The sequence below is a fragment of the Neltuma alba genome, unplaced genomic scaffold (assembly GCF_004799145.2).
Source record: "Neltuma alba isolate B1F8T4 unplaced genomic scaffold, ASM479914v2 tig00003988_pilon, whole genome shotgun sequence".
NCBI lineage: Eukaryota > Viridiplantae > Streptophyta > Magnoliopsida > Fabales > Fabaceae > Neltuma > Neltuma alba.
In genome coordinates, this window is record NW_021633509.1 from 92128 (window position 1) to 119068 (window position 26941).

A 26941-nucleotide genomic window follows, 5' to 3' on the forward strand; every position below is an offset into this window, starting at 1 on the left:
ATGTTTAAATACCCTAAAAGTATACATGAATGAGCACTCAACACTTTTTTTTATTTTTTTTAACACTTATATGCCTTGAAAGTTTATTTCCATAACAAAAAATACCATAATCGTTATCTTTAGTTAAGTTTAACCATTAAATTATACGATTTAACCAATATCATTAATTGTCAAACTTAATGGTAAATAATGGTTCAGGATAGAAATGCTACAAAATAAAACTTTTAAAAAATATAAAAGCCAAAAAAAACTTTCAGATACTAAATACTCCTTCACCTATACTTCCAACATATTTAAACACATTATCCACAAAAAAAAAAAAATCCCTCCACTAACAACCATCAAAACTTGGTCCGTCAAGTGAATGGAAAGTTGATAAAAGCGACTTTGTGATCATTAACTATTTTACTTCAAAAAGAACAATCCTAATATGAGATTTGCATATTTCAGTGATAATTTTGTGTCCTTCTCCCCTCATACTGGGTAACATCCGACTATTTTCTATAAAGATGAGCAAGAACAAGGGAGGAAATCATGATACTAACAACATAGTATTTTGAGAAAACAAATTGAAATTATTTTTAAGGAGAATTGCAATGAAATCCAAAGTAAAAAACATAATTACTAAAAAATCCTAATTACAAATATCAGAGTAGCAAATGATAATTGTTCACTTGTCATTAAGATTTTTTATTAATTATATTCCTTACTCAAACCTCATTTAACACATTTAAAGATATAGTTATTTGACTTCATATTTTACTTACGTCCTCTAACCTTTCTTTCATGGAACGCTAACAGCAAAATATAAAAAGAAAAGCATTCGCTCTAAGAGCAAAAAACAAACCTACATCTTGACATAAATACGCAAAATGACATTTTGAGCAGGAAAAGAAAACGTGAGAGGTGAAGTACAATGTTATGTGACACGAATGAGAAGCACAACCATGACAAACACACATGTCATTACAAACATGAGAAGCCAAGTCAAGCATGAGGTCTTGGAACTCTCTGAATATATAGCTGTTGCTCGAGTATTTACACGACCTGTGCTTGCCAAACTATGTTCAATGGCCTTCTCAGTAGAATCAAGTATCTGCAAACAAGCCACCCATGGTCACTTTCCATGATCACACCTCTCATCATTCAAGCTCCAATATTATTATACATAGAGCTGTATAAATACTCCTCGATTCTGATACAATCAGTACACTCATATCGTATATAAAATTGTACTACTTCTGATCCTAACAAAAGAATTAGTTGGGGGTTTAGTTTAGTACTAAATATAATACTTCAATCCATTTTGTCCCTCGTACTTGTCATTTTTTCCTCCCAAATTATTCTGTTAATTGCACATGTTAAAAGGAACTTGCATCAAGGAGTAATTTCAATGTAAATGATTTAAAGGGATATTTTAGAAAAACCAACACATATTTTTGATAAATAATTAATTTAATTAATTTTCCTAATCAATCTAAATTAGTTAAGTAGATTTTATAATAAGAATCAGAGATAGTAGACCGTGAAAATAATCATTTTTTGGTGAAGCATAATGTAGACCTTTTCAGTATTTTGCAGGGACTGGCTCATCATGAGGCTATTCTCCTTAAGTTGCTTTGCCAACACGACCATCTCATCAGTCAAATCATCTTGAAGCTTTCTGTAGAGGGCAAAAAACTTAACAAGAATAAATAGGATAATCAAGAGAGCAATGAAATAAAAAAAATAAAGCAATCTGAAGCGAACAGGAAAAAGCAGAGAAAATATAGAAAGTGACAATTATTAATCTCATAAATTATTAGAGAAATATGAGGAAGAGAACAGTAGAAAATGTGTTGGATGCAGTCAGAGAGTTCTAACCTACATGAACTTCTTCTTTATTATAAGAGCCTAGGACAACATAATAATGGCTAATGATAACAGAATAACATTTTCGTGATGAACGGAAAGACTATAAAGGTAATTTATCAACAATTTAATTCCATGGACAGATTACAAAGTCAAACAATTACGCAAACAGCAGGAGTAAACCTTTTTCTCAACCAAGTACTATGTTCTTTCTTATGTTTATAATGTGTTTCCCTCCATAATAAAACATAATTCATCAAAAATTTTAGTTTATTTGCATCTAATCATCGAATTGGATAAGCTCCTCCGGTTTTGTATTTGAGTAATTAAACCAACATGCAACAAATGCCGTCCGCCTTGAGGAAATTACAACAAAAATGACACAAGAATTAAATTCATCAGACTGGTCGTTGAATCAAATAAGGTACTTGATCATGTTTCATTGATCAAACAGCAGTTGCACTCCTCATAATTAAATTAATATATTTAAAATTGTATACAAATTATTTTACCTAAAACAAAAATGAAAATAAAAAATATAATGGAAACCGAGTTTTGGTTTGTTAAAAATTTACTCTTTTTGTTTTTATTCTAGTGTTATTTAAAACAATCAGTATATAATCTAAAGTAAACTAATTTAGTTATAACTAATTTAACCACAGTTTAGTCATGATCCGACCAATAAATCATGATCCGTTGAACATAAATGTGACCTGTTGATGTAAAGCAAAGTAAAAACAGATTGACATAGGGAATTGAACACAATTAGCTTGCTAGGTCAGAGTTCACAAATTATAAATATATAGAGTCCTCAGAGCAGCACAATCCAACAATCAAATGGGATTCAATCGAACTCAAGTAAACAAGACCTGTGCTTATCAATGTGCGCATGTGCTTCAGCATCCAATTTGACAGGTGCTGAATCCACATCAGCAGGTTCATGAGGTTTATTTTCAGTACTTGGGTTAGGCCTGTTAAATGGACGAGATCAGAGGGGGAAATCTACAAATCACACAAAGCAGTAAGAAGGGGTAAAATTTGCTTACACAGGTCTTCTTCTCAATCCCGAAGAAAGGGGAATCTGCTTTTTCTCCCCAATGTCAGATCGGTTTTCTTTAACAGAGCTTACTTCGAGGTCCTGAGATGCTTGCATTTCAGGCTGAGTAAGCAAATTAAAAGGGTTAAAATAACAACCCCGGCGAAAAATTCTTATCTGGCCCAAAACTGAAATAAATGTTGAGAAGAAAAGATGGAAAGAGTAAACAATGCAAAACATACGGCTTCATATTGAATTGCGAATGTATCACAAAAATTCAAGATTATAATTTATAAGACTAGAACTAAAAATAGTATACTAAAATATGCCCACTGCCCCTTAACCTTACACTTTGTGATACTGCTCACAACAGTACATCAATTGAGTATCAAATTTTATTTCATAGAATATGCAGTTTAATTTTCAGAAACTATTAACTTTGAACACATAACATAGTAAAAACTTCAGTAGCTTACAAATACATATCAAACTACAGATTTTGCTTCATGTTTCTTGTGAAACAATTATTGCACTCCTACAAGAAATGCACATATTATGTAGCAAAAAAACATTCAAGTTGATCATTAAAATAATCTAAACTTTCACTGTCTAGTGGGAACTCTTAAGCTGGATATTAACTACATTAAATAGAAACCCTTCATTCTTTATCAAATGATACTTAAATCCCCCAACACTTGCTATACTATCTTATTCCCATTCCATATGGTAGGTTGGAAGTTGCACTGATGTGTTGCCTCATAATAAAATATTAACAAAACAATGTTTCCTTCTTAAACCATTGTCAACGATATTTTTTAAACAAATTTCATTTTTTTTTTAGTGACACCTTCTCTTTATTTTAAATGGTACAAACAAAAATTCTTCAAGCTACGTTAGACCACAAAATTCTTCAAGCTTACTTTCAGTTTACTCTCTCAAATTTCACGAGTTTAAATGGTACAAGGACCTCTCTGGAAGATACATTGCAAAAAGAATAGTAAATACGTACCAACGGATTAGCTAGTTTGGAAGCAATGACTTCAATTTTTTCTGAATAATCATTCAGCACGGCCTTTGAAACCCTGAATGACCAAATTTATACGCATACATGAAGTGACTCACATTCAGTAGACAAACACACACTATAAATGGAGAGAAGATTATAGATGGAATGATCAAACCCCTAGGACTGCAAAACTTATCCTCAAGTTTAATTTCCATTCCAATAAACTATAAAGGAGAAATTGGCAAAAACAGCTACTGGAAATTTAAAATATATATATATATATATATATATATATGCAACAGAAGAGATGTTCCAGGTGAATCATCTTTTCCTGTGTGATTTGAACATTTTTTTTTTCCCCAATAAATAAGGGAGCATCAAACACATACGCTTGCTAATAGAGAACGATTCCAAGAGAACTGCATACAAGCACTAAAATGCAAGACCGAATGTCTTCTTCCCACATTATGCTATAAGTAATAATTTGTCCTATGGAAATGTTTAAACCCATATGAAGTCACTTCAGAAGGGAAGCCTTATTCTATTTATGACCTACAGAATTCAAGGACCACATATAGGGCAAAACAAAGGTGAGGAAAGGAAAGTTCAGCGAGCATGGGCCAAGGGTGAAATTAAGAAACTCTAGAATAAACAGATCATTGGTGAGATTAAAGAAAATTGTAGATCAAAAGATGCACAAATTACCTTGGCAATCCTTCTGGCGTCCTCTCTTCAGCCAGTTGTTCCAATTGCTCACGTAAAGTAGCAACATACTACAGATTCAATGAAAATTCACTAATTAATAAGAACATAGACTTTAAGGGAACTTAAAAAGGTTTGGAGCTAACTGAGGTTCAAACAAGCCCGAAAACTTCAATGTAACTTGTCAGCCCATATCTTCAGACTTACATGTACAAGTTTTGCTTGATTTTGCTGTTGAGGAGCAGCAGCCAGCAACCTCCTCAAGTTCACTTCTATTTTACTGATTCCCATCAGAGCCCTAGAGCATTCAATAAGTAATGAATTATGCATAAATGTATTTCAGAATTCAGATGTTAGATAGATTCATAAGGGGGGGAAGGTTAGTAAGAGTCAAGCTATAATTAACACATCAGTCTTGATCACGAAAACATTAACAAATGATGCTAACAAACGATACCATACAGCCAACACCTGAAGACCCGACGAAATACTTAAATGTTGCCTAGACTGAAAATCAAAGAATTAGAATTCATTTCCAAGCATGTTCTACATGTACCCCCCCCCCCCCAAGTGCCAAATCATGCAGCCAGATCCACTTACATCCACCAGGAAGTACCGAAAACATAAAAAAAATAGCAGCAAAGATTCATAGAAATTTAAACGAAAATTTTACAGGAGCATGAACAATAATTTGGACCCAGTCCTACATCAAGGACAGAGTTTCATAACAAACAGTTGTTTCAATTCTATAGATGTAAACCAATTCTCAAACGGCAACATCAATCATCAAGCATGTTTTAATAACTTGAAAAGAGAAATTAGACAGCAGTCTTTATGCTAACAGTGAACTGTGAAAATGCAAGCAGGAATTTTCACCCAAACTCACATTTGAGACAGAGCCAACATTACACCAATTCTAAGCAGTCTAACCCAAACCCCAAACCTTTGGCATCAAAAAACATGATTAAATTCTGAGAATTCCTCCCCATCATGTTCCCCAGTAGGCATTCAACATCAAACATATCATGTTAGACAGAGCATAATAACCAAAATTCAAAAACGTTGCTTCCTCAATGACCAACAGAGATTTGAAGTTGAGAATTAACAGGCAGAAGTTACCTCGGTGAAACTCCAATGCTTGAATTTTGCAACTTCCTTCTCTCTATTCCTTCCTTCAATCTCTCTCCCTTTGTCTCCCTCAAGCTTCGTCTCGCTTGCTCTGCTTGACACAGTTTGCACTGACCCTGTCTTTTCCGTTCCCAATTTCTATTCTTTTCTTGTTTCCCAAGTTCTGGTCCTATGTTATGGAGAATTGCTTGGATGCATGCCTAGAAATGAAGTAAATGCAAGAAAAACAGAATAAGAATGGTGGGAAGAAAGATCATTGACGATTGTCATTATCTGCAAATACCCAAACCCCATAACTAGAATGCTGACTTCCCACATATGACAACGACGCATGCGAATTTCATTATCAGGATAACCAGAACGACAGAACAGCATCCTACAACGCCACCAAACAACCATGACTTCATACATAGCAAAATCTAAAAAGAAAATTGCAAAGCAAAGCCGATACCGAGCAGCAATCAGAAACGTAGTCAGTAGTTTAGGAGCTAAAATAATTAGAATTAACTAAATTAAATGAAATTAAATTGGTTAAAGGACCGAAGCATTGAAAAATACCTATATCAGATTGCAGAGTTCCGATTGTAAGAGGAATGTTGAGACCAACGATGAGCCTGATCTCCTCCTCTCTTTCCCAGTTTTTATGCGACGCCAGCGAGGATCTGGAAGCTCGTCAAGGGAAAGAGGCTTAAAGCCGCCGTACACAATCTGCGAGATTATCGCGGGAGATAAGCTTCTCCGACACCGGCTAGTGTGGAGACGGGGCACTAGCAGAAGGAGAGGTGAGGGTGAAAGAAGGATACGGTGATCGGTGATCCAGACGGGTAGCGGGAATCTTGTTCAAGGCCGTTTGGTTGGCCGATTTTGGTCCTATGGAAAGGAAAGCATGTTTCCTTTCCTTCCTTCGATGCGTTTGGTTTCTTTACAATGCTTTTCGGGGAAACGCCTTTTCCCCGGGTACGGAAGAAATGAGTTATTTTAACTAGATTATTCTTTTTAATCTCTCCATGTGAGTAAAATTTGGTTCATGATAGTACTAAAATTACTTTATAATGTGTAAGTTAGCCTGTAAATGATCGCAGGTTTAATTTTTTTGGACCAAAGGTCGCAGGTTTAATGAAAATTATAAGTATTTACTTTTTTAATTTTAAAAAAGTACTAAAATATTTAAGAATTTTGTCATAATGTATCAGTTTTATTGTATTCTTGTACTCATTCAACCAATGTTAAATTGTTAAGAAAATCAAAGAGGTTGTTGAGGTGAACAACACTACTTCATGATTCAACATTTCTTTGTTGTTTACTTGCTTTACTTATTTATTTTCTAAATCAAGTGTGTATAAAAATCATGATTGATGAGAAACATGTATTAGAATTTAAAAAGGTCTAAAATTAATATACATATATACACACACATTAACACACACATATATAGATATTGTGTCTGTAGTTTGATCAATAGCCTAGTTGGCAAAAAAAAAAAGTTAGATCAGTTTGCCTTTTTAATTTATCTCAAACCTTTTATTTACATTCGATATGAAAATTAAAACAAAAATTACAATTAAAAACCCTGAAATTTGAAAAACACAGATAGAGATCCATGACAATTTCACTATGGTTTTTGACAATAATAATATGTCATGAAGTTGTCAAAATCCATAGTGAAATTGTTAGCGGTCCTTATCTTCGTTTTTCAAATTCCAGAGTCTTTTTTTGACAATTTTTCCAAAATTAAAATACAATGAGCTCTAAAAATTAAAACAGGGTAAAGAAAATAAAACCAAACAAACAATGCAATGCATTTAGTACATTTGAATAAGAGTTTTAAGTTTTCATTTATTTTAAAAAATTAAATAAAATTATTTTTAAAGTTATTTCAAGTAAAAGTTTTATGATAGCGATCAGTCCATGAGCACTAATTTGAGCATTAACTGAAAAAAAGGGGGAATTTTCACCAAAACAAAATAAGGGGGAAAAGTTAAAAAGGCCACCTAAAATAGTCCACGTCGTTTTAAATTTTCCGTATTTAGGAAAGATTTTGTTTTTAAAATGTTAAAAATGTAATATTAAATATTTTATGTGATAAAAATTAATTATGAAACATAAAAAATATTAGGAAAGGAAAATAAATTAATAGTGTTAAATATGGATGCACGAAATTAAAAATAAGTGAATTAATAAAATTTGTTATTACATGAATAAAACTGGTGAATTGCAAGAAAAAAATTACACAAAACTAGTTCATCTTTCATTTTTATTCATATCTTACATCATCAATTTATTTAAAAAGAATTTAATATTAATATTCAAGGTTGTTTTGGCCAAAATGTTCAACGTATATATTTAAAACCCAAGTTCAAAAAACCTAAAAGCAAAATAAGCAACGTTAATTAATAATTTTTCTTTGGCCGAAAAGATAGACACACACACACACACAAATATTCAACGTTTAAATTACTGGAAAAATTAGTTATCAGCATCATAAAAAATCTCACACTCCAAAACAGAATCCATTTAAATCGCAAAAGCAATCTCTTCCTCTAACGTTGTGGAAGTTTTCAAATTTTTGCTAAACAAACATCTCTGACTCATACTGATCACAGTTTAAGCTCTACGCTCACTTCCCAGTAAGTCTTCTTCTTCTTCCTCTTCCTCTTCTTCTTCTTCTCTTCTTCTTCTTCTTAGTTCTGAAGCCATATATGCATCCTCAGAACTTGAGGATTTTTTGGATTTTCCAAATATAGGCATTGAATTTTTTGTTCCTAAGTTTCCTGTATAAGTAATCCATATATATATATATATATATATATGATTAGGCATGCTTGAAATGGAGCTATAATTGTTGCATCTTTGTAATTATTTATTAAATTAAAATCGATGATCTGCTTCATTTTGTGTTGCGAAGGAAAAAGTAATCATTAATTATCATTTCAATCAGAAATGAAAGAAGAAAACTTGGTGAACAATTAATGACTTTCTAGAGTCTTATCAGATGAAATTTGAGTTTTATTTTACAATTTAAATTGAGACCATGAAAATTTAGATATTATTAGTTGTTATTTTTGAACCATTTATGGCTGTTTGGGACAGTTCTGGACTTTGCCTATTAGATCAAATCAAGAAGCAAACCCTACATTTGAAGCATTAAGATGTCCAACAAAGAAAAGAATAATATCTCATCAAGGTAAATAATTAACTGCATATTATGATTCTCTATCTATTGTCATTACTTTTGAATTTTCCATGAATTTTTAATAACTCTGAAATTTCACTGTGTTTGTTTTCCCTTTTATTTTCTGATTTCAGGTTCTCCAACCCTACATCATTATCAAATCTTGAGGTCCAAGTAAGATAATTTCATCCTTTCAGCTTAAGAACTATGAGAAATACTAAACATACTAAACAATCAGATTCTTTAATTAATCTACCAGCAAAGATCAATGAATTTGTTCTATCAGATGTGATAATCTTTTAATTTGTGATTCCCTGTGCAGGAAGTTTTAGCTGCAAAATCAACCAAAGTAGCTGCATTACTTGAAAAGAAAAGTTCAAAAGATGAAATCTTTACATTCCTTAGAAGCATTCCTGCAAAACCAGAAACATTTGAGCTTGTTGTGAAATTCTGCTATGGATTTGAACTTCAGATTACCACTGTCAACGTTGTACCACTTGCCTGCCTGGCATGTTATTTAGAAATGAGTGAAAGTCGCTGCAAAAATAATCTCATAGGAAGAGTCATAGCCTTCTTTCAACAGACAGTCCTTCCTAGCTGGAAGGAAACCATCAAGGCCTTACGTTGCATCACTGAACATCTTCACCAAGCAAAGGAAATCGGCTTGTTCGATGTTTGCCTCGATTCCATCGTCGAAAAGGTTCAGAAAAATCCTTGCCTTCTAGGCGAACCGATGAAGAGAAGTGACGGCGGTGTTGGTGATGGTGGTGATGATAATAAAAACAATAATGCTTGGCCTAATGCCAGGAGAAAGCTCTTTGTTATTGATTGTGATCAAGAGGACTTAACTACACTTCCTGTGCAAATTTATGAGCCAATTGTCCATGTCATGAATCTTCAAGGAATCGCGCCAGAATATGTCGCTGCATCAGTATGCAAGTACACGGAAAAATGGGTTTTTTCCTGCCTTGTTGCTTCAGGAGGAGATCAGAAAATGTCAGCTTACAAGAGGAACTCCATAAGGGAAATCATTGAGGCAATAGAGAGGCTTTTGCCAAATGAAAAAGGGCTTATTCCTTGCTCACTCTTGTTTGATTTGCTGCGTTCCTCGATCCTTCTAGGGTCAAGCTTGGATTGTGTCACTGGGTTTGAGACAAGAATAGGAAAACAGTTAGAGCAAGCTTCACTAAATGACCTGTTCATACCTTCGCAGTGCATTAATGTTGACTGTTTGAAAAGAATCTTGAAAAGTTTCTACAGGAACTTCAATGGATCATCAGACCCTATGGGTTTCCTAAAAGTAGCAGAACTTGTTGAAGAGTATTTGGGAGAAGTAGCAAGTAGTGACACAGATTTGGGAATAGATGAGTTCATTTCACTTGCAGAATTGGCAGTTGCAGCATCTTTAGGATCACAAAAGCCTTCTGATGGAATTTACAGGTCAAACCTCATTGCTTCACTCTAAATTATTTAGTCCCTTCGATGTTTTCTGAAGTATGATATTTAAAAAAGATGAATCCTAGATAAGAGATAATGAGCATAAGACATAGTTTGTCTCGTTACACCAGACAAGTCTGTAATATTTTTTGTTCAAGTGAACATAGAAAGTACTATAGGATAAATCTCTCCATAATTTGAAGTAGGAAAAATTGCATCCAAGGACCAAAACTTGAAAAAATTATATTGCAAAGTCAAATAGAAATTGCAATTGGCTAGTTTTAAAGACCAAAAGTTTCTTTAAAGTAAGCCACTTAGTGGAAATGGATCCTCCCAATAAGGATGCAAAGCATTGGGTATTGTAGAATTCCCTAAAATGAGAAATTTCACAATGCATATATATGAACTCTGATTTCAGGGAGGATTTTGTAGGTGTAAGAGGATTAGTAAGTGAAGAGCTAAAAAGAATTCTGGTCCTATTTAAACTATAATATGTTTTGTTATGTCTAGCTATTTTTTCAATACACTATGTGAATACGAATTCATGTCATCCCTTAAAAGATGAAATTGATGATGCTAGATTATTATTCCATAGGAAGTGGAAAATTGTACTTAAGGCATTCTAACAGGAAATCCCTCCCTATTTTAAAACCATAGTTTAGAAGGTAACTTTTGTATCTTAGATCAACCGCCTTCTATTACTATTGAGGGGAAGGTTGATAGAGAAAAATAAGTGTTCTTATATTTGTTAGATTATTTCAATAGATTTCAGTTTTCATTCAAAAAAAATTCTTTTGACAGGGCTATTGACATATACTTGGAGAAACACAAGAGTTTGACAGAAGCAGAGAAAGAACAAGTATGCCAAGTCTTGGATTGCCAAAAGATGTCACAAGAAGCTCTGCAACACGCAGCGCAAAACTCGAGGCTGCCGTTGAGGATGGTGGTGCAAATACTGTTTGTGGGGCAGTTACATCTGAGGGATCAAATAGCTTCAGAGGTACAGGAAAAGATAGAGCATCAGAAGGCAAAAGAAGATCACCAGGAAGATGAAGAAATGCAAATGATGAACATGAAGGTAAGTGAACTGGAAAGAGAAAGCCTTTTGATGAAAAAAGAGATTGAGAAGTGCCATAGAAACAACAGTACTACTGTGAAGAAGGAAAGTGTCAGTGTGTGGACGAAGATGAAGAGGAAGTTTGGATGCATTAGTAGTAGTGCCACACATGAAGGGTATTCCCGGGTAAATAAAAAGAAGCTTCCTCCGTAACATGGTCTGCGACATGAATAGAGATGTCGTTTTGACTAACTGGTTTTGATTTTATTTTTATTTTTTAAAAGATTATGTGTAATTGATGTATGTCCTCTCTGAACTACTTACTTAGTTCCTTATTTGTGGCAACAGTGATGATATATGATTAATTTATACTGTATTTGAACTATTTAAATCCAAATTTTCATATAAAATTTAATATTTTTATAAGTTATTATTTTGACGTTTAATATTAGTTTTCTTGTATAAGTTTTTTTTTGTTCTGATTTTGTTAAATGTGTTTTATAAAAAAATTTTATCTTAGATTATATGTTTTAAGTTTTACATGACTTGATTTTAGTTTCTGTTGTCCTCCCTTTTGAACAATGTGTTTTGTTTTCTTTTAATGCATTTTCATGTATCATAATGTCGTTTGTACTAATGGCAGAACTTCAGCGGATACTAATTATCACCTTCATCGTCGGTTTTGTTACCACTGTGGCCGATTAAATTCACATGGCATTCAAAGGGAACAAGGCTTTTCCTTCATCCTTTCCTTAACTATATCAACACCTTGGCCAATTATGTGTACAGTTTCTTTCTTTCTCGGTAAATTTTTTTTGGATTAAATTATACATTTGGTTTTTTAATTTTATGTAAGGTTTTAATTTAGTCCTTTAACCACTATTGTCAAACTCGTAAGTTGACTATCCGAGTTTAACGTTTTTACGTTTGCAGCTAACAAAATCGTGTCGATTTACTCTTAAACTCTTGATTATTGTAAACTCGGTTAAACTTACGAGTTCATTTACCAAGTTTAATTTTTTTACATTTTTAGCTTACAAAATCATGTTAACTTGTTCTTAAACTTGTAATAAATTTTGGATTTGAGTATGTTTAGTGACTTATATATGAGTTTTATAAAAATTTCTTTGTTGAATGTGATAAATTATGAATATTGATGAATATAATTTTAATTATTTAAATTTAAAATATCTTTAAATAAAATTATTCTCATTTTTTATATATTAATTATTTGATTATATACTTTTAATACCAATTTATTAATAAAAATAAACTCTTACGAGTTTACGATCCGAGTTTATGATATGAGTTTATAGCATTATCACTAGTTTGTTTAAACTTGTGAATTTAACAATCTTGTCTTTAACTTTAAAAAATATATTTTTAATCTTTTAACCCTAAAATTGTTAGTCTGATAATTTTTTGTGGCAATCATAATTATTTTGAAAATTAAACTTAATGTGTTAGCATTTAGTAATGTTTTATCAACATTCAGGAGTTTAATATCATCATTTTTTGTTAAAGGTTTTAGGGTTAGAGAACTAAAATTTTACTCTTTAAAGTTAAATGACCAAAATGAAATATTATATAAAGTTAAAGGATCAAAAGTATACTTTAACCTATTTTTTTGCTGGGCATTTGTATCTTTTTATGAGCGGCAATTCTGTTGTGACACTGTAGGACATTAAATGTGAATTCTTTTTCCAGGAAAATTTAAATAATTTGTCATATTGTGAAGAATTAACCTATTCAAAACCCAATCCTTATTGATTTGTTGATTATAAGTCCATCAAACTCAATGGGCTATGGGTCCCATACAAGCCCATAATGTTGAAAGACCCAAAGGTTAAAAACCAACATGTGAACGTGCTTTATTTTAGTAGGTCTGGACTAAGAGGCCACTTATAAAGTTAGGGGATTCTTCAACTGGGCCTATTATGAGAAGTTTTTAGATGGTATAAAGTTGAAAATTAATACTAATGACTTTATAACCTATTAACACGTGAACTTCCTTGGAGAAGGCCAATGGGTTCAATCCCATTTTATAGCTTATAACTTAGCACCATTAGTGTTTGCCTTTATATCCATATTATTTGTTGTAGAGTTAATACTGTAATACCTCCAGTCTTTATAATTTAGTATCTACTTAACTATTCTAGATGGTTAATAAAATTAGTTAAATTATTTATTTGTCAAAAATATGTGTTGGTTTTTCTAAAATGCCTTCCTAAATTATTTGCATTGAATTACTCTTCGATACAAACTCTTTTAACATGTGTAATCAATAGGAATAATTTGAAAAAGAAAAATAATTAATATGAAAGACAGAATGAATTAAAATTTTATATTTAGAACCAAAGATAATTCCATAACTAGTTTTTATACTAGGGAATGGAAGTTGTACAACCATCTTTTATCTTTCAATACAATTTCTATTTTCTACATTTATAACATCAATTTCTCTTAGTTATAATTCCAACTGGGGGAATTCTCGTAAAGGAGCCTAGAGACTCATGTTATTGTTGGAAGTCAGGTTTTTTTTAATCAGATAATTGAGGTTTCTATCTCGCGCACGCCTAGCTTATGTGATGATTAGTAGTCAAAAGAGGCCAACAACATGATTCACAAAAGGAAAAAAATATTTGCATAACACAACCATTTATAAAAAAGTTATATTTGTATATATAATAATTATTATTATTATTCTCACTCTTTTGACTCAACATATATATCATCAACACTCGATGAATTAAGATTATATTTATATAAGATATATTTATTTTGAATCTAAATTCCGTTACAATGAGAATCTTTTTATAAGTGATTTGTAAGTATTTTTATGAGCCGCTCTTTTAGCTTTGAAACTGGCTCTAATGAGTCTCTTTCAGAGTTAACTCATCACTAAACTTTACCATATATGAACCCCAAAAAAAAAAAAAGCACTTGGACATTAGAAAAGTAATTGTAACGAGTTTTTTTTTTTTTCAAATAAAGATGAACATGTATATAAATCATATATTTTTTTGTACAGATAAGTCTGTTGACATTAGAAACTAATTCTTCTCAGGTTATGTGGACCCAAAAAAAAAAAGGCCTATCTTGGTTTATCCAAAAATCAATTTAAAAAAGTAATTTTACGCAAGTCGAAACAAAATTTCTTTCATATAATTATTTTGTGTATATATATATTATAAAACCATTTTTAAAACCATGTTTTAATTTCCACCTGAAGACTCATTGAGCCTATAAAAGTCAGAAATAGAAATCCCAATCACTTGCTTGAAGGTAAATAGTCTTTAGGGAGAATTATAAATAACCAAATGGGAAAATTACAATGCAGTCCCAATAAAGAAAAATAACCACTAATAAGTTCCAATGACAAGTTAGAAGTTGTCATTTTTTATTCTTGGACTTATTATTACAGACTATTTAAGTTGTTATTGGAACTTTTTGGTAATTATATTTCTTCTTTGAAACTTGATTGCAATTCTCCCTAACCAAATTTACAAATTAACTTTTAATAAAATCCTCAAGTTTACCACTTATATAATGCAAATATACCAATCAAATTACGAGTATTTTATTATTCACATAATACAAATTTACAACTAAAAAATATTTAATACTATTTATCACTCCAAAGAATACGAATTGATAAGTGGAACAACAAATTTATAAGTGGAACAATGAACATTTATTAATAGTCCTTAGAAATAAAAGATTTTTAAATTTAACCCTTAGACATAATTTTCCAAGTCTTTACTTTGTTTTTTTAACCATTTCCAGGTCGTTGCCACTCACGCCAATCTGTAACTTATTTCTCAAACAGACATAAAGAAGAAATTGAGATGTTTCCTTTTTTTCTCTTTTCTTTTTCAAAGTTTATAAAGTAGGATTCTGTGCATCTAAGTTTTATGAGTTGTCGGATGAATTGTATGTGTTCGAGTTATCTGAGGTTCACCTGTTTCAAAAGTCTCTGTCCCAATTCTTTATTCCTATGCACATATAAAGTGTTAATTTGTTGAAATGCTCGAGTACGAGGTTTTAACTTCTAATATATTCTATTAAAAATGAATTTAAAGTAAGTACTTAGTTGAAAATCAGTTGATGAAATTAGTAAATTACTCGTCTTTCCAAAATTACCTTAATTATATGTAATAAATTATAATCTGATCTCACACTGCTCTCTTGATCTTTCTCTCCGGCCATCATAATTCCTCTTTTTTTTTTTTGGCTTAAGTTCAGTGTCTCTAACTAGATACTTAAAGAACTTAACTAAGCGTCAACTATGCTAGGCCTCAGGGTTATAATTCCTCGTAATATTGATACTAAGGGACACTATTTATTAACTATTTTATAGATTTTATAAAATGGCTTTTAAATATGAATATAAAAAATGTCTAAAAAGTGAACTTTTTTTTTAAAGCTAAAACCATAACTTGTATAGTTTTTTAAAGCATAAAAAAGAAACAAAAGAAAACGTTTACATTTCTCCTAACAGCCAACACGCCATTTGGCAAATTCGGCCAAGTTGAAAAACTATCCCATTTCTCCAAAAAGACTCGCATTTAATATCTATGTTTTTATGGTTCACCAAGACACAAGGCAAATAGCTAGTTGCTCAATCTCTTTCCACCAATGAAGAATTATCGAAATAGAATATCAGAACATATATTCAGATCTGGCTTCATTAAATAATGTTTTTGGACTTACAGTCAAACTAAAAATAAAAAATAAAAGAACCCTTAATTTAAATTATTAATTAATCACCATATATAATTAAAATTTGTAGGTTAGCAGCTTCTTTATGATGACAAAGCAATAACCAATAATAACCTCGTCCTCAATCAGCTCATTAATACTACAATGAATAATTTAATATATACTTGCCCTTAGTTCCAAGCAAAGTACTCCTCCGGTCTTTAATATAGGACCCAATTGTTAAGTTGGTTTTGGTCTTAAATATAAGACCTATTTCTCATATTTATCAATTTTATCTAAATTACCCTTATAGATACTCCTTCAACCATAATCAAGTAGTAGAAGAAGAAGGGGTATTAAAAAAAATGATTATGATATTTTAGGAAAAACATGTCACATTTCTTATAATTAACTAACTTACCTAACTTCCTTAATCTAATCAAATTAGTTAAATGGGTCTTATATTAAGGACTGGAGGAGTACCAAATTTAACCTTGACTTTTCTGTTTATTAGATGCAATTCAAAGTTCTTACAGTCATATATTTCATTAAAAATAAGGAATATGTGTCAACAAAAGCTCACAAAAAGTTAGTGCGTTTAAATTACCTTGACTCCATTTGCTTTTGTTGATCAATTAGCTTGACTTTGATAAACTACAATATAGATTTCTTTTTTCATTGCCACTCCGGTCCTTATTATTTATCACTTGTAGAAATTTCTCATATGTTAAGTAGAATATTAAATAGATGAAATATTTCACCCCTTATTAAACAATGTGTATTGTCTTTCACCCATTGTCTCTCTCTTCACCTTTATTATAATTAATATGAGCAAAATTGGAAATGAAGCATAAAAAATGGTACAAATGACAAATAGAAAGGACCAAATTCCCCTTGCAAATAACAAATAATAATGGTCAGAGTGGTATATTGTATGTGCATCTCATGATCCAAAGTCAAAACCTTTTAATACGGTTTCCAGGATTTCCTTAATCGTTAACCTACTCAACTTTTGATTGTTTGCATCAACATTAATTATGAGCTCAAGTTAACCAGCTGTTTTTCTTGATTTTCTTGCCTAATCATATGGTATTCATGTTTTTTATATTTATATTCAAAATATATATATGTAATACCCACTCAAATGACACATAATAAAAATACAAAATAGAATGAATAAATGATTTTGTGCATAAAAATGGCTATATAATCTGCGATAAAAACAAGAAACAACAAAGGATAGTTATATAAATTAGAAATGATAACATAAATCGTTGGCAAACAACCAAAAAAAATGATAACATGAATATATATACTCCTTTTGGTTCTAAATGAAGAAGCTAGATGACTAATTTACAGATATTAAGAAAATTAATTTAGTTATTTGTTAAAAAAATATATGTATCATTTTCTCTAAAATATGTTTTTTTTAATTATTTGAATTGGAAATTATTCTATTAAAGAAAACCACTTTAATTTTTGTAATTAATAAGGAGAGTTTGCAGGAAAAAATTTATCAATGTGATAGACAAAATATATTGTGTTATTATATTTATGACGTAAACAAAATTTTCTTCTAGCTCTTACATTTATGAATGGAGGAAATAATAGATATTATGTCATTATTTATTTAAATGAAGACATATTACTTTTCTATTTGGCATATATATAAGGTATTTTATTAAAGGCTCGATCAACAACATGGTAATTTTCCACTTTGAAGATAAAATAATGATAATTTTAACTCTATATGTTAACAAAAATGAGGGTTTATCATTGGTGAATCAAAATTCGAGATAAGTCTCCATATTTAATGCCCAATTCTTGCAGCAGTATTTTAAATAGGATTGTTTCAAATAGAATAATATACTTGTCTCTCTGTGTATATATATTTTATAAAAGTGGATTTACGTTGATATTAGGGAAAATTAGGGAGAAGGACCTAAAAAAATTAGTATTTATTAAGAGGGATCTTAAAAATTGTAATTAATTTGAAAGTGTAACTTTCACCACTTACTAACCAGAACTAATCATGATAGAAAGAACTAAAACTAGTAAACATACCTTATCATGGTTATTTAAGAGCAATCACATCATTAAGGGGCTAACCGTAATAGAAAAGCATTCGAACTTAATTAAGGCTATCATGGTTAGAAAAAGAATAGCCTGTATTTGTAATCATGGCAAACATGATTATAAAATAATACGCCTTTGAATGATAAATTATAATAGGAGTTTAGACTTGACTATCTTAGTCAATACTAGCAACAACTAAACTTACAAAAATTGCCATTTTCACATCGTGGATCCACAATAATTCAGTCACATGCAATCTAAGGGCCTATGACCCACTATCAACACTCTAGTCTAATATTCAAACAAAATAAACCAAAGATAGAAGGTATAATGCGTTCACTAAGTCAAATGACATAAAAATATGAGAAGGTAAAATAAGTCCCAAATGAATGCAATCCTGATGCGTGGCAATATACGAAAAGATTGCATAAAATAAGGTCCAGAAGCTCTACACTATTAGCTACAGCTATTGAGCCTCAAGAGTCTTCCTCGAAGGTCCCACTAACGTATTGTTTCTTGAAAATGGTAAAGTAGCAGGAGTGAGACAACATCTCAGTAACTAAATCCCTACCTATCCCACACCCTAGCATGGGTTAGCGAGGTGTCAGGTGGGATACACAGAGTTAATAATAGTTGATAAACATTTATTTAACATTTAAATTCACAGTAATCATATAAGACAAATATTTCCACCAATATCATGCAATTGATACATTTCAAAAGAGATAACATACTTGTCATTTATTTAAAAGATATAAATATCAATGAATATCCCATGTCATATACAATTTCTCAACCCAAATCCATCCTTATATCCTCCTTATTTCCGCCGACTGGACCCATGGGCTAAATTCTTTCCATTTGACTGGCAACTTTAACAAGCTCACCACACGAATGATGTGGACCGGCCAAAGACCACAGAGCACTCGGTGGACCATTGGTCCCCCCTCAAAGAACTAGTGGGATGTCGCAGTCCCTCGAAGAACTAGTGGGACAATAATAGTAGCCAACCATAGAGCTCCGTATGGAGGCTAATACCACGTGGCAAGTATATGAATCTCAATAACTCCAATTACCTCCTTTCCCCGCCCAAAATAGATGCACAGGGTTCAAAATGACATATTTATATGCATAATCAACAGAATTTCATAATAACACATCATAATCATGATCACCAATTTCTTGCAATACAAACTATGTCAATCCTTTTTAAAATAGCATCCCACAAGACAGTTCATACAAAACGTACTATACTTTTATAGAATTAGTTATAAAGCTGCTCACCAACTTCATACTAGAGCATGCAACAAATAGAAATTTAGTTACCTGGTTTCCTAGCTAATAGTCAACTATAACCAGAGTCCAACCTCGAAAATGCTACAATAGAGTTTATATCTACAAAAAAAAATTAAAATATTATCTCTATAGTATTAGAGTAGGCTACTCACAAATTTTTAGCCTCTAACTCCTCCTCTAAAAGCTTTAATTTTACTCAGAGCTCTAGCCTAAAAGACATTTCTCTAAGGTTTGGAATGAGAACATATATATATATATGATTTAGACTCGATTCCTAAATTTTCCTTACTTAAATATCCTTTAATTATTAGATTATATTATTAGAATCATCAAATTCATAATGTAAATAGACAAACTGTAAATTTATAACTTATATTCCATCTTCGAATGACTTAGACAAATAGACTTAGTACGAACCAGGTTATTCTCACTACAGAAGTTAAACCCTTAATCTAACCGTTGAATTTAATTTCCTATCTATTATGATACTATCCTCTAAATTATAGCTCAATCTAACGGTGAATGAACTTTAAAATACTAATTTATTATTCAAGACTCTATCAGCTAAATCTAAAAGATATAAGTTAAAAACGTACCTAATAACTTGTAACTCGGAGATCAAAATCATAATCCAACCATTGAAATTAACAATTTGGATATCCCAAATGGGCTGACCAAATTTCAACCCGATCTAACGATTAATAAACTCAAAACTAGCACTTTTCTGAGACTACCTCATATATGTGCGAAAATTATTTACTCACTTCAAGCTTCACTCACTATCTCCTATATATAGGTTCCTCAAACTCTTTCACTCTAAAGATTAGTCGATGTGGGACTTCTATACCATGGTATAAGTTTCTAGAATATCATCCACACACATACAATTACCCACAAAAACATTATTAAAATAATAATAATAATACTTTGCCTATATCTAACTTTTTTTAAAAAAAATTAATATAAAAATATATTTATTTATAAATTTAATTAAATACTAGATTAAAAAAATAAGGATGTTACAGAAAGACCAAAAATTAAAATAAAAATTTACAATTATCAAATTATCCCTTATCAAATCCCTACATTATCTCCAACACCCCCTATCTCAATTGGACAATTAATTATCAATTGAACTTGATTTCTCTCTCTCTCTCTATATCTCTTTTTGATGCACCCAAAGTTTTTATCAATAGCAATTGTCTTCTTATAAATCTAGAACAAAGAAGACAAATTAAAAGGAATCAACTAGCAGACTATTTATTGGATGGTATGTATATTCTGAACATTATTTTCCCTCCTTTAGTTTATTTGCACTGAATGTTTTCTAATTTTCTCATCGCCTCTATATAAAGGCTTTTTGGATGAATATAAAAGTATATATTTGTACCTTCATTCAATTCCAACTATACATACATATGAACACAATCACCCTACCTAAACAAAACTTTTTAGATGAATATAAATATAGTTCTTTGTGTTAACCAAAATATGAAAATCAAGTAAATAGTACCTCTTCGTAACCTAAGCTTCACTAATAATTTTTCCAACCACATCGGAATGAGGGGCAAAATCACCATTGTGCAAGCTGGAAATTTTTCCAGCCATATTGGAATGAAAGGCTAGTAGATGCAGATATGAATGACTAAAAAATAGGACTCTATTTTTTGTCAATTGCTGTATTTAGTTTTTAATTTTAATGAGGGGCAATTTAGTAATTATAAATTTATCTTTCAATTGATAACTGATAGTCAAATATTGAGATGGGTCTTGGAGATAATATAGGGATTTGACCAGTGATAATTTCGTAATTGTAAATTCATATTTAATTTTTGGTCCTTCAAATTAATTACAATTTTTAAGATCCCTCTCCATAAATACTAATTTTTTTAGGTCCTTCTCCTCAATTTTCCCTTGATATTATCTAAACTCTATGGCAAAATCAACCGTAAAAATTATTAAAGTTGCATAAAATTAATTTTATATTAGTTTACACAAACAATAGTTGAGCCTTCCTCGATGTCCATAATCAATTGTGAGCTCGTGATGATCTGAGAGATATAGAATATACGGTTCCATATTAAAGCATCTTGGGTGGTTGGAGGATGAAGAAATTTATATTATAGTTCTACTTTAACAATATTCAATAAGAGCTCTTGAATCATGCCCCAAAAAAAAGGACTGTTCATACATCGATTTTGAAAAAAGAAAAGAAAAGAAAAGGAAAATTTATTTATTTATTTATTTATTTCTTTTTTAAAAGTTTGTGCATATATGTGTGTGTATTTGTTATTGTTTAAACAAGTGGTAGTCCTAGGGTCAACAAGCCTTGTACATGTGCATGAAATTACTTAATAGGTAGGCTTTATATATTTTAGGTTTTTTCTCTTTATCAAAGGTACCTGGGTTTCCTAAATAATCATCTAATAATCTCTCTCTTGCCCATTATGTCCTCACAAATGGACAAAACATTTTAACTTACCCAATAATTTAAAAAATTTTGTCTTATAAATGTGGCTTACAAAGAAATCAATAAAATAATTCCATAATTTAATCCGCTTAATTATTATTATATTCGTCCGTACACTTCATTGGTTCAGACCCATGGCTTAACCTTAACCTAACCTCTTTTATCTCTCTCTCTCTGTTTCCTTCATCTTCACTCAGTTCAATGATTCAATTCGTTCTATGAGAAGTTTGAATCATTGGGTACTCCAATATCTTTCAAAAAATTTCGATATATATATAATTAAACTTACTCATTATTATAATTAACCTCTCTTCTTATTATATACTATATTCCTCCTTTTGTTTACTTTGTTTTCTGTTTTACTCTTCTGTAGCTTCGTGTATGGCCGGCCTTGACTTAGGTTCAGCATCTCACTTTGTTCATCAGCTTCAACGCCCTGATCTTCACTCAAATCATGGAGATGACAACCGGCAGGACCAGGACGACGATGACCCTCAAGGGCTTGAGCTAGTTACTCCGAACTCTGGGGGATCTGGCGGCGGAAGTGGCAGTGGTGAGGGCAGTGGTCGTCGGCCAAGGGGCCGGCCTCCTGGCTCGAAGAACAAGCCGAAACCGCCGGTGATCATCACCAGAGAAAGTGCAAACACGCTTAGGGCTCATATCCTTGAAGTTAGCAGCGGCTCCGATGTGTTTGACTCGGTAGCAACCTATGCTAGGAAGCGACAGAGAGGGATCTGCGTCCTCAGCGGCAGCGGCACCGTCACCAACGTGACCTTACGGCAACCAACAGCCGCCGGTGCCGTCGTGACCCTGCACGGGAGGTTTGAGATACTGTCCTTGGCTGGATCTTTTTTGCCGCCTCCAGCTCCGCCGGGGGCCACCAGCCTGACGATATTTCTCGCCGGAGGGCAAGGTCAAGTTGTGGGAGGAAACGTTGTTGGTGCCTTGATAGCTGCTGGACCTGTTATTGTAATTGCTTCCTCATTTTCAAACGTAGCATATGAGAGATTGCCCTTAGATGAAGAAGAATCACTTCAGATGCAGCAAGGTCAATCTTCCGGCGCGCGCGGCGGCGGCGGCGGCAACTCGTTCCCGGACCCTTCTTCAGGGCTGCCGTTCTTTAATCTGCCATTAAACATGCCGCAGTTACCCGTTGACGGTTGGGCCGGAAACTCAGGTGGTGGTGGGAGGCAACCATATTGATCAGTCTGAGAGCTTCATTAGGGCACACATCAAGGTGAGAAGATAATTAATTAATTAATCTCAAATTAATGGTTACAGAGAAGTTGTAAATTTTCTTCCTTTTAATTTCTTTGTTATTGTAGTGACTTGTCTGGTGATGATGATGATGATTTACGAAGAACTGATTTCTATTCATGTCTCAGTAGTTTCTTAGGGATGTTGCATTAATGTTGATTCAGGTTTCTGGGACAATTGTGAGTGGATTAACATTATTTCACCTTTAATTTTCTTGTCGGATTTAAGGTTTAATTGTTAATTAACTTCTTGAGGGGAATAAAGCTTTGGTCTCATAATATTTTAGGATAGGTTATTAAGACTGAAAATAATTGAAGGAAACAGATAAAGGAGTAAAATTTTCATCAGTATTGTTCTTATTCAAAGTTTAAACATAGATTTATAGCTTCATTTTTGTGAACAATCTTCTATTAATTCCATGGATTTAATCTTTGAGAAGAATAAATTAACTATGTGCAGTATTATATTCTACTGTCTCTGATTTATGCATCTTTTAAGAAATTAATTAAACTAATGGAAATCAAAATCTAGTGATGAAGCAAATGGATAACCTGCTAGATAATTATTTATTAATTTTCTCATAAAAAATCCAGAAAAAATTTATTCATATATAGTGTTGCTAGGCTGGCATTCTTGTGAATATATAATTGAGAGAATCTTAACATTATTGCTTTTGACCCTCGCATATATAACATAGTTAATTAGTAACAAAAACCATCAAGTGGGAGAAAAAACTAATGATATTTCCACGTGAAAGACAATTATGTCCGAGAGTAGTTCCCGAATAAACTAATTAATATGCTTTTTTTTTTAGATTTAATTTGCATTTCTATTCCAGCTTGATGCTTGAGACGTACAATTAAATCCAAAGTTCTTTATGGGCAAATATATTCTAAAAAGATGAGCATTTCTCCATATATATGATCGTCTACTGCGTTGTCTTCTTCTTTAACAGCATTCAAGCAAATATAGATTAGCCTTCTGCAGATATATTTAACAGATTATATTCATTATTTTATAGCTGATCGATGAAAATGACCAAAGAGATGAACTTTGTGAAAATTAACGAAAACTTCAAGAAACTATATGAATGTTTTAAGGGGCCATTAACTAACTCAAATTGCTAGCACACAAGTCCCTTCTCTAATTTTCTGCAGGTAGACACAGATTGTTAAAAATACTATCTACACAGATTGTTAAAAATACTATCTTCAGTTTTTAATATCAGACCTAATTAAATAATTTGGAAAGATTAAGTTATTAAATTACTTAATTAGCCAACTAGGTCTTATATTAAGAATTGGAAGTAGTATTAGATATTATTCAACCTAACTAGTCTCATATGATCCCTCATATGTGGTGTGTAGTCTTATGAATTTATCTATCCGAGAAGGCATGTTTATATCCATGTCCATTGGCTTAAATTCAATATGAATGAAAACTTGCTTCTCTCTCTCCCTCTCTTGGCCATTGAAAACTTGCTTCTCTCTCTACATATATGCATGTATGTATGTATGTATATTTCTATCTTTCTTCTTGTTTTCTATCTGTTTGGTTTATGCTTTATAAGATGTTGTCTCAAACATTGATGCATTCTTTAAGTAAGTCAGTTTCAGGGGGGGAAAAAAGTGCTACTTGCTCAGCTGTTACGAGTACTAGACACAGATAAAAATCATTATATAATCCACACTGGTATAAATCATAATCAGTATATCTGACAAGGAAACTGATGACTCATAACTCGTGTATTATTAAAAGACAAAACAAAAGGGAAATTCGGGTAATAAGTCGTAACCCTAATTTCTCTTACTGTTAGTGGAGAAATTTCGACAGATACTGGTCATTTGATACAGATCGAAAGCTATTTGTGTGTGTGTGTGTGTGTGTGTGTGTTTTTTTTTGAGGGGATTGAGTTGAAAATGAACTCATATCTTTGATCTTGTATATAATAGGTGGAGAATATGATTATGCAATTTGTTCCTCAATGATTTCATAAGAAATATATTCAGTTTAATGTGAAGTTTGAAGTTTCATTAGAGCCGGGATTCATTTACTTATTACATATCGATTTTTTAATCTCTGCATAGTATGCTTTTAGTGTCCATTGACACTGATATTGAATTATCTTGAAGTTACTAATAATTGAAGTTTCAGTAATTTAGGTTGGAAAAATTGTTCTCTTTTACACACACACACACAAGAGCCGTTTCCGGTGTATGCATATGTCATATTTGATTATTTTCCAATATTGTGAAAACTCAAATTTAATTATAAAATTTAAGAATAAAACTATACGAAACAAATTATTTGTGTGTATCGAATAACGGGCACACGCGTATCAGTGTGTGTGTGTGTGGGGCCTCAAATTTTATATGGACTAACACGTATATTGTCAGGACCTAGGGTTCATATCACAGAGTAAGATTCATTTTATTCAGTGAGTCATATGTACAATATACAGCCAGTTAATTTATCTTCTTCTTCTTCTTCTTCTTCTTATTATTATTATTATTCATTCTTTTGTTCTTGGGGAACCAAGCTAGACGATGATTGAAGAAGTCTCTGAAAAGATCCATCTCCAAACTTGAACTAAACTTAATCCAAATGGCTTTCAAGAATTCGTAAACCTAAAAATGACACTGTTCTGTTATATATGAATGATTTTATCTAAGATTTTAATTTGACCTTTAACTTTATAAAGGGTATTTTTAATTCCTGATCCGAGCTTCGTTAACATAACTAATTACAAGAAAATATATATTGATACAGTTTTAGATGTTGGCAAAGCATTCAAGGATGTAACAGCTCCAGTAGTTACTATAAATTTCAGTTTTGGTGTTCCAGCTGCTTCACACATTTTGGTTTTATCAGCATTTGTGAATGTTTAATTTAGTCAGCATCTGAAATACTGTTTTCTTGATATTTTTTGTTAATTGGATTACTAGTATTTTTGGAGTCGAGAGATTAAAAGACTTTTTGTAAAACTAAGATATTAAACAGAAATCTAGTACTATCTCTCAATTCTAAATATAAAATTTATTTGTAATACAAATTGTACTATAAATTAAATGTTATATTTGGAACAGGATGTAGTATAAAATTAAGAGATGAATGAAGGAGACCCACATAAAAATAATACCCTTCTATATAAAAGCAATACCAGCAAATAAAACTAACGAGTTGAGTCTAGTAGAAATAATTAGTCTCTCACAACGTGGTAAATTAAGGTTGGGAGAGGTGCTTACATTTATAAGGTGTTTGGTTAATTTAAAAAACACTTTTAAAATGTATTTTCAAGCAAGTCGACTTGACTTGCTTCATATATCGTAAAGTTATTTTTAAAACTATAGTTTAGTTTTCATTCAAACATCCTTTAGTGACTAACAATATATCAAACTGGATTGCTTTCAATGGATATCTATGCCCAGAAAAAAAGATATCACAAAATAAAATTCTATAAGCCTCTATCGAAACTACTCCCTCCTTCCTTTTTAATAAAAACATTTGATCAAAGCATGTAGATAAAAAAATTAGTTGAAATTAGTTAAAGACAATAAATATATAAAATTTTTAAATTCTTTCTAAAAAAAAATACTCTTATTTATGAGGGGAGACAGTATGAGAGAGAATAAGAAAATGAATGAATGATGCATTGGGAAAAAAAATGACAAATATATTGAGTATTAAAATAACTAATTAATAATGGAGACAAAATATGAAAATAGACAAAAAAATTTAAGACATTTTACAAT

At 31.6% G+C, this 26941-nt stretch overlaps 3 protein-coding genes across 5 annotated transcripts; 2 read left to right on the forward strand and 1 right to left on the reverse strand.

Moving 5' to 3' along the window:
- Positions 1-739: 739 nt before the first annotated feature.
- On the reverse strand, positions 740-25729 carry LOC114743264 (uncharacterized). Of its 3 annotated transcripts, XM_028931468.1 has the most exons (10): positions 25725-25729; positions 18112-18116; positions 5715-5798; positions 4803-4893; positions 4599-4666; positions 3897-3969; positions 2898-3010; positions 2721-2822; positions 1564-1663; positions 740-1096 (listed from the first exon to the last, which is right to left on the reverse strand). In XM_028931468.1, exons 4-10 carry the CDS (start codon positions 4884-4886, stop codon positions 920-922), a joined length of 717 nt encoding a protein of 238 aa, XP_028787301.1. In that variant the 5' UTR covers positions 4887-4893; positions 5715-5798; positions 18112-18116; positions 25725-25729; the 3' UTR covers positions 740-919. The 3 variants fall into 3 exon arrangements, with proteins under 3 accessions (XP_028787301.1, XP_028787303.1, XP_028787300.1); XM_028931470.1 differs by lacking the exons at positions 18112-18116; positions 25725-25729 and adding an exon at positions 6282-6556 and having other exon boundaries at positions 2898-2989; positions 5715-5923; XM_028931467.1 differs by lacking the exons at positions 18112-18116; positions 25725-25729 and adding an exon at positions 6282-6551 and having other exon boundaries at positions 5715-5923.
- Positions 8873-11602, forward strand: LOC114743267 (BTB/POZ domain-containing protein At5g17580-like). The gene is made up of 4 exons (XM_028931471.1): positions 8873-8907; positions 9030-9069; positions 9218-10335; positions 11134-11602. The coding sequence occupies exons 1-4, from the start codon at positions 8873-8875 to the stop codon at positions 11600-11602; spliced, it is 1662 nt and encodes a 553-aa protein (XP_028787304.1).
- On the forward strand, positions 22091-23452 carry LOC114743263 (AT-hook motif nuclear-localized protein 23-like). The gene is made up of 2 exons (XM_028931466.1): positions 22091-22171; positions 22306-23452. Exon 2 carries the CDS (start codon positions 22314-22316, stop codon positions 23133-23135), a length of 822 nt encoding a protein of 273 aa, XP_028787299.1. The 5' UTR covers positions 22091-22171; positions 22306-22313; the 3' UTR covers positions 23136-23452.
- Positions 25730-26941: the final 1212 nt, after the last annotated feature.

Coding starts and splice junctions, on each gene's coding strand:
- LOC114743264 (XM_028931468.1), bottom strand. CDS start 4,886: ATGGGAATCAGTAAAATAGAAGTGAACTTGAGGAGGTTGCTGGCTGCT. Junction 4,667..4,802: donor ATCAAGCAAAACTTGTACAT/GTAAGTCTGAAG, acceptor TTGAATCTGTAG/TATGTTGCTACTTTACGTGA. Junction 2,823..2,897: donor GGATTGAGAAGAAGACCTGT/GTAAGCAAATTT, acceptor TCCATTTAACAG/GCCTAACCCAAGTACTGAAA.
- LOC114743267 (XM_028931471.1), top strand. CDS start 8,873: ATGTCCAACAAAGAAAAGAATAATATCTCATCAAG. Junction 8,908..9,029: donor AAGAATAATATCTCATCAAG/GTAAATAATTAA, acceptor TTCTGATTTCAG/GTTCTCCAACCCTACATCAT. Junction 10,336..11,133: donor CCTTCTGATGGAATTTACAG/GTCAAACCTCAT, acceptor TTCTTTTGACAG/GGCTATTGACATATACTTGG.
- LOC114743263 (XM_028931466.1), top strand. CDS start 22,314: ATGGCCGGCCTTGACTTAGGTTCAGCATCTCACTTTGTTCATCAGCTT.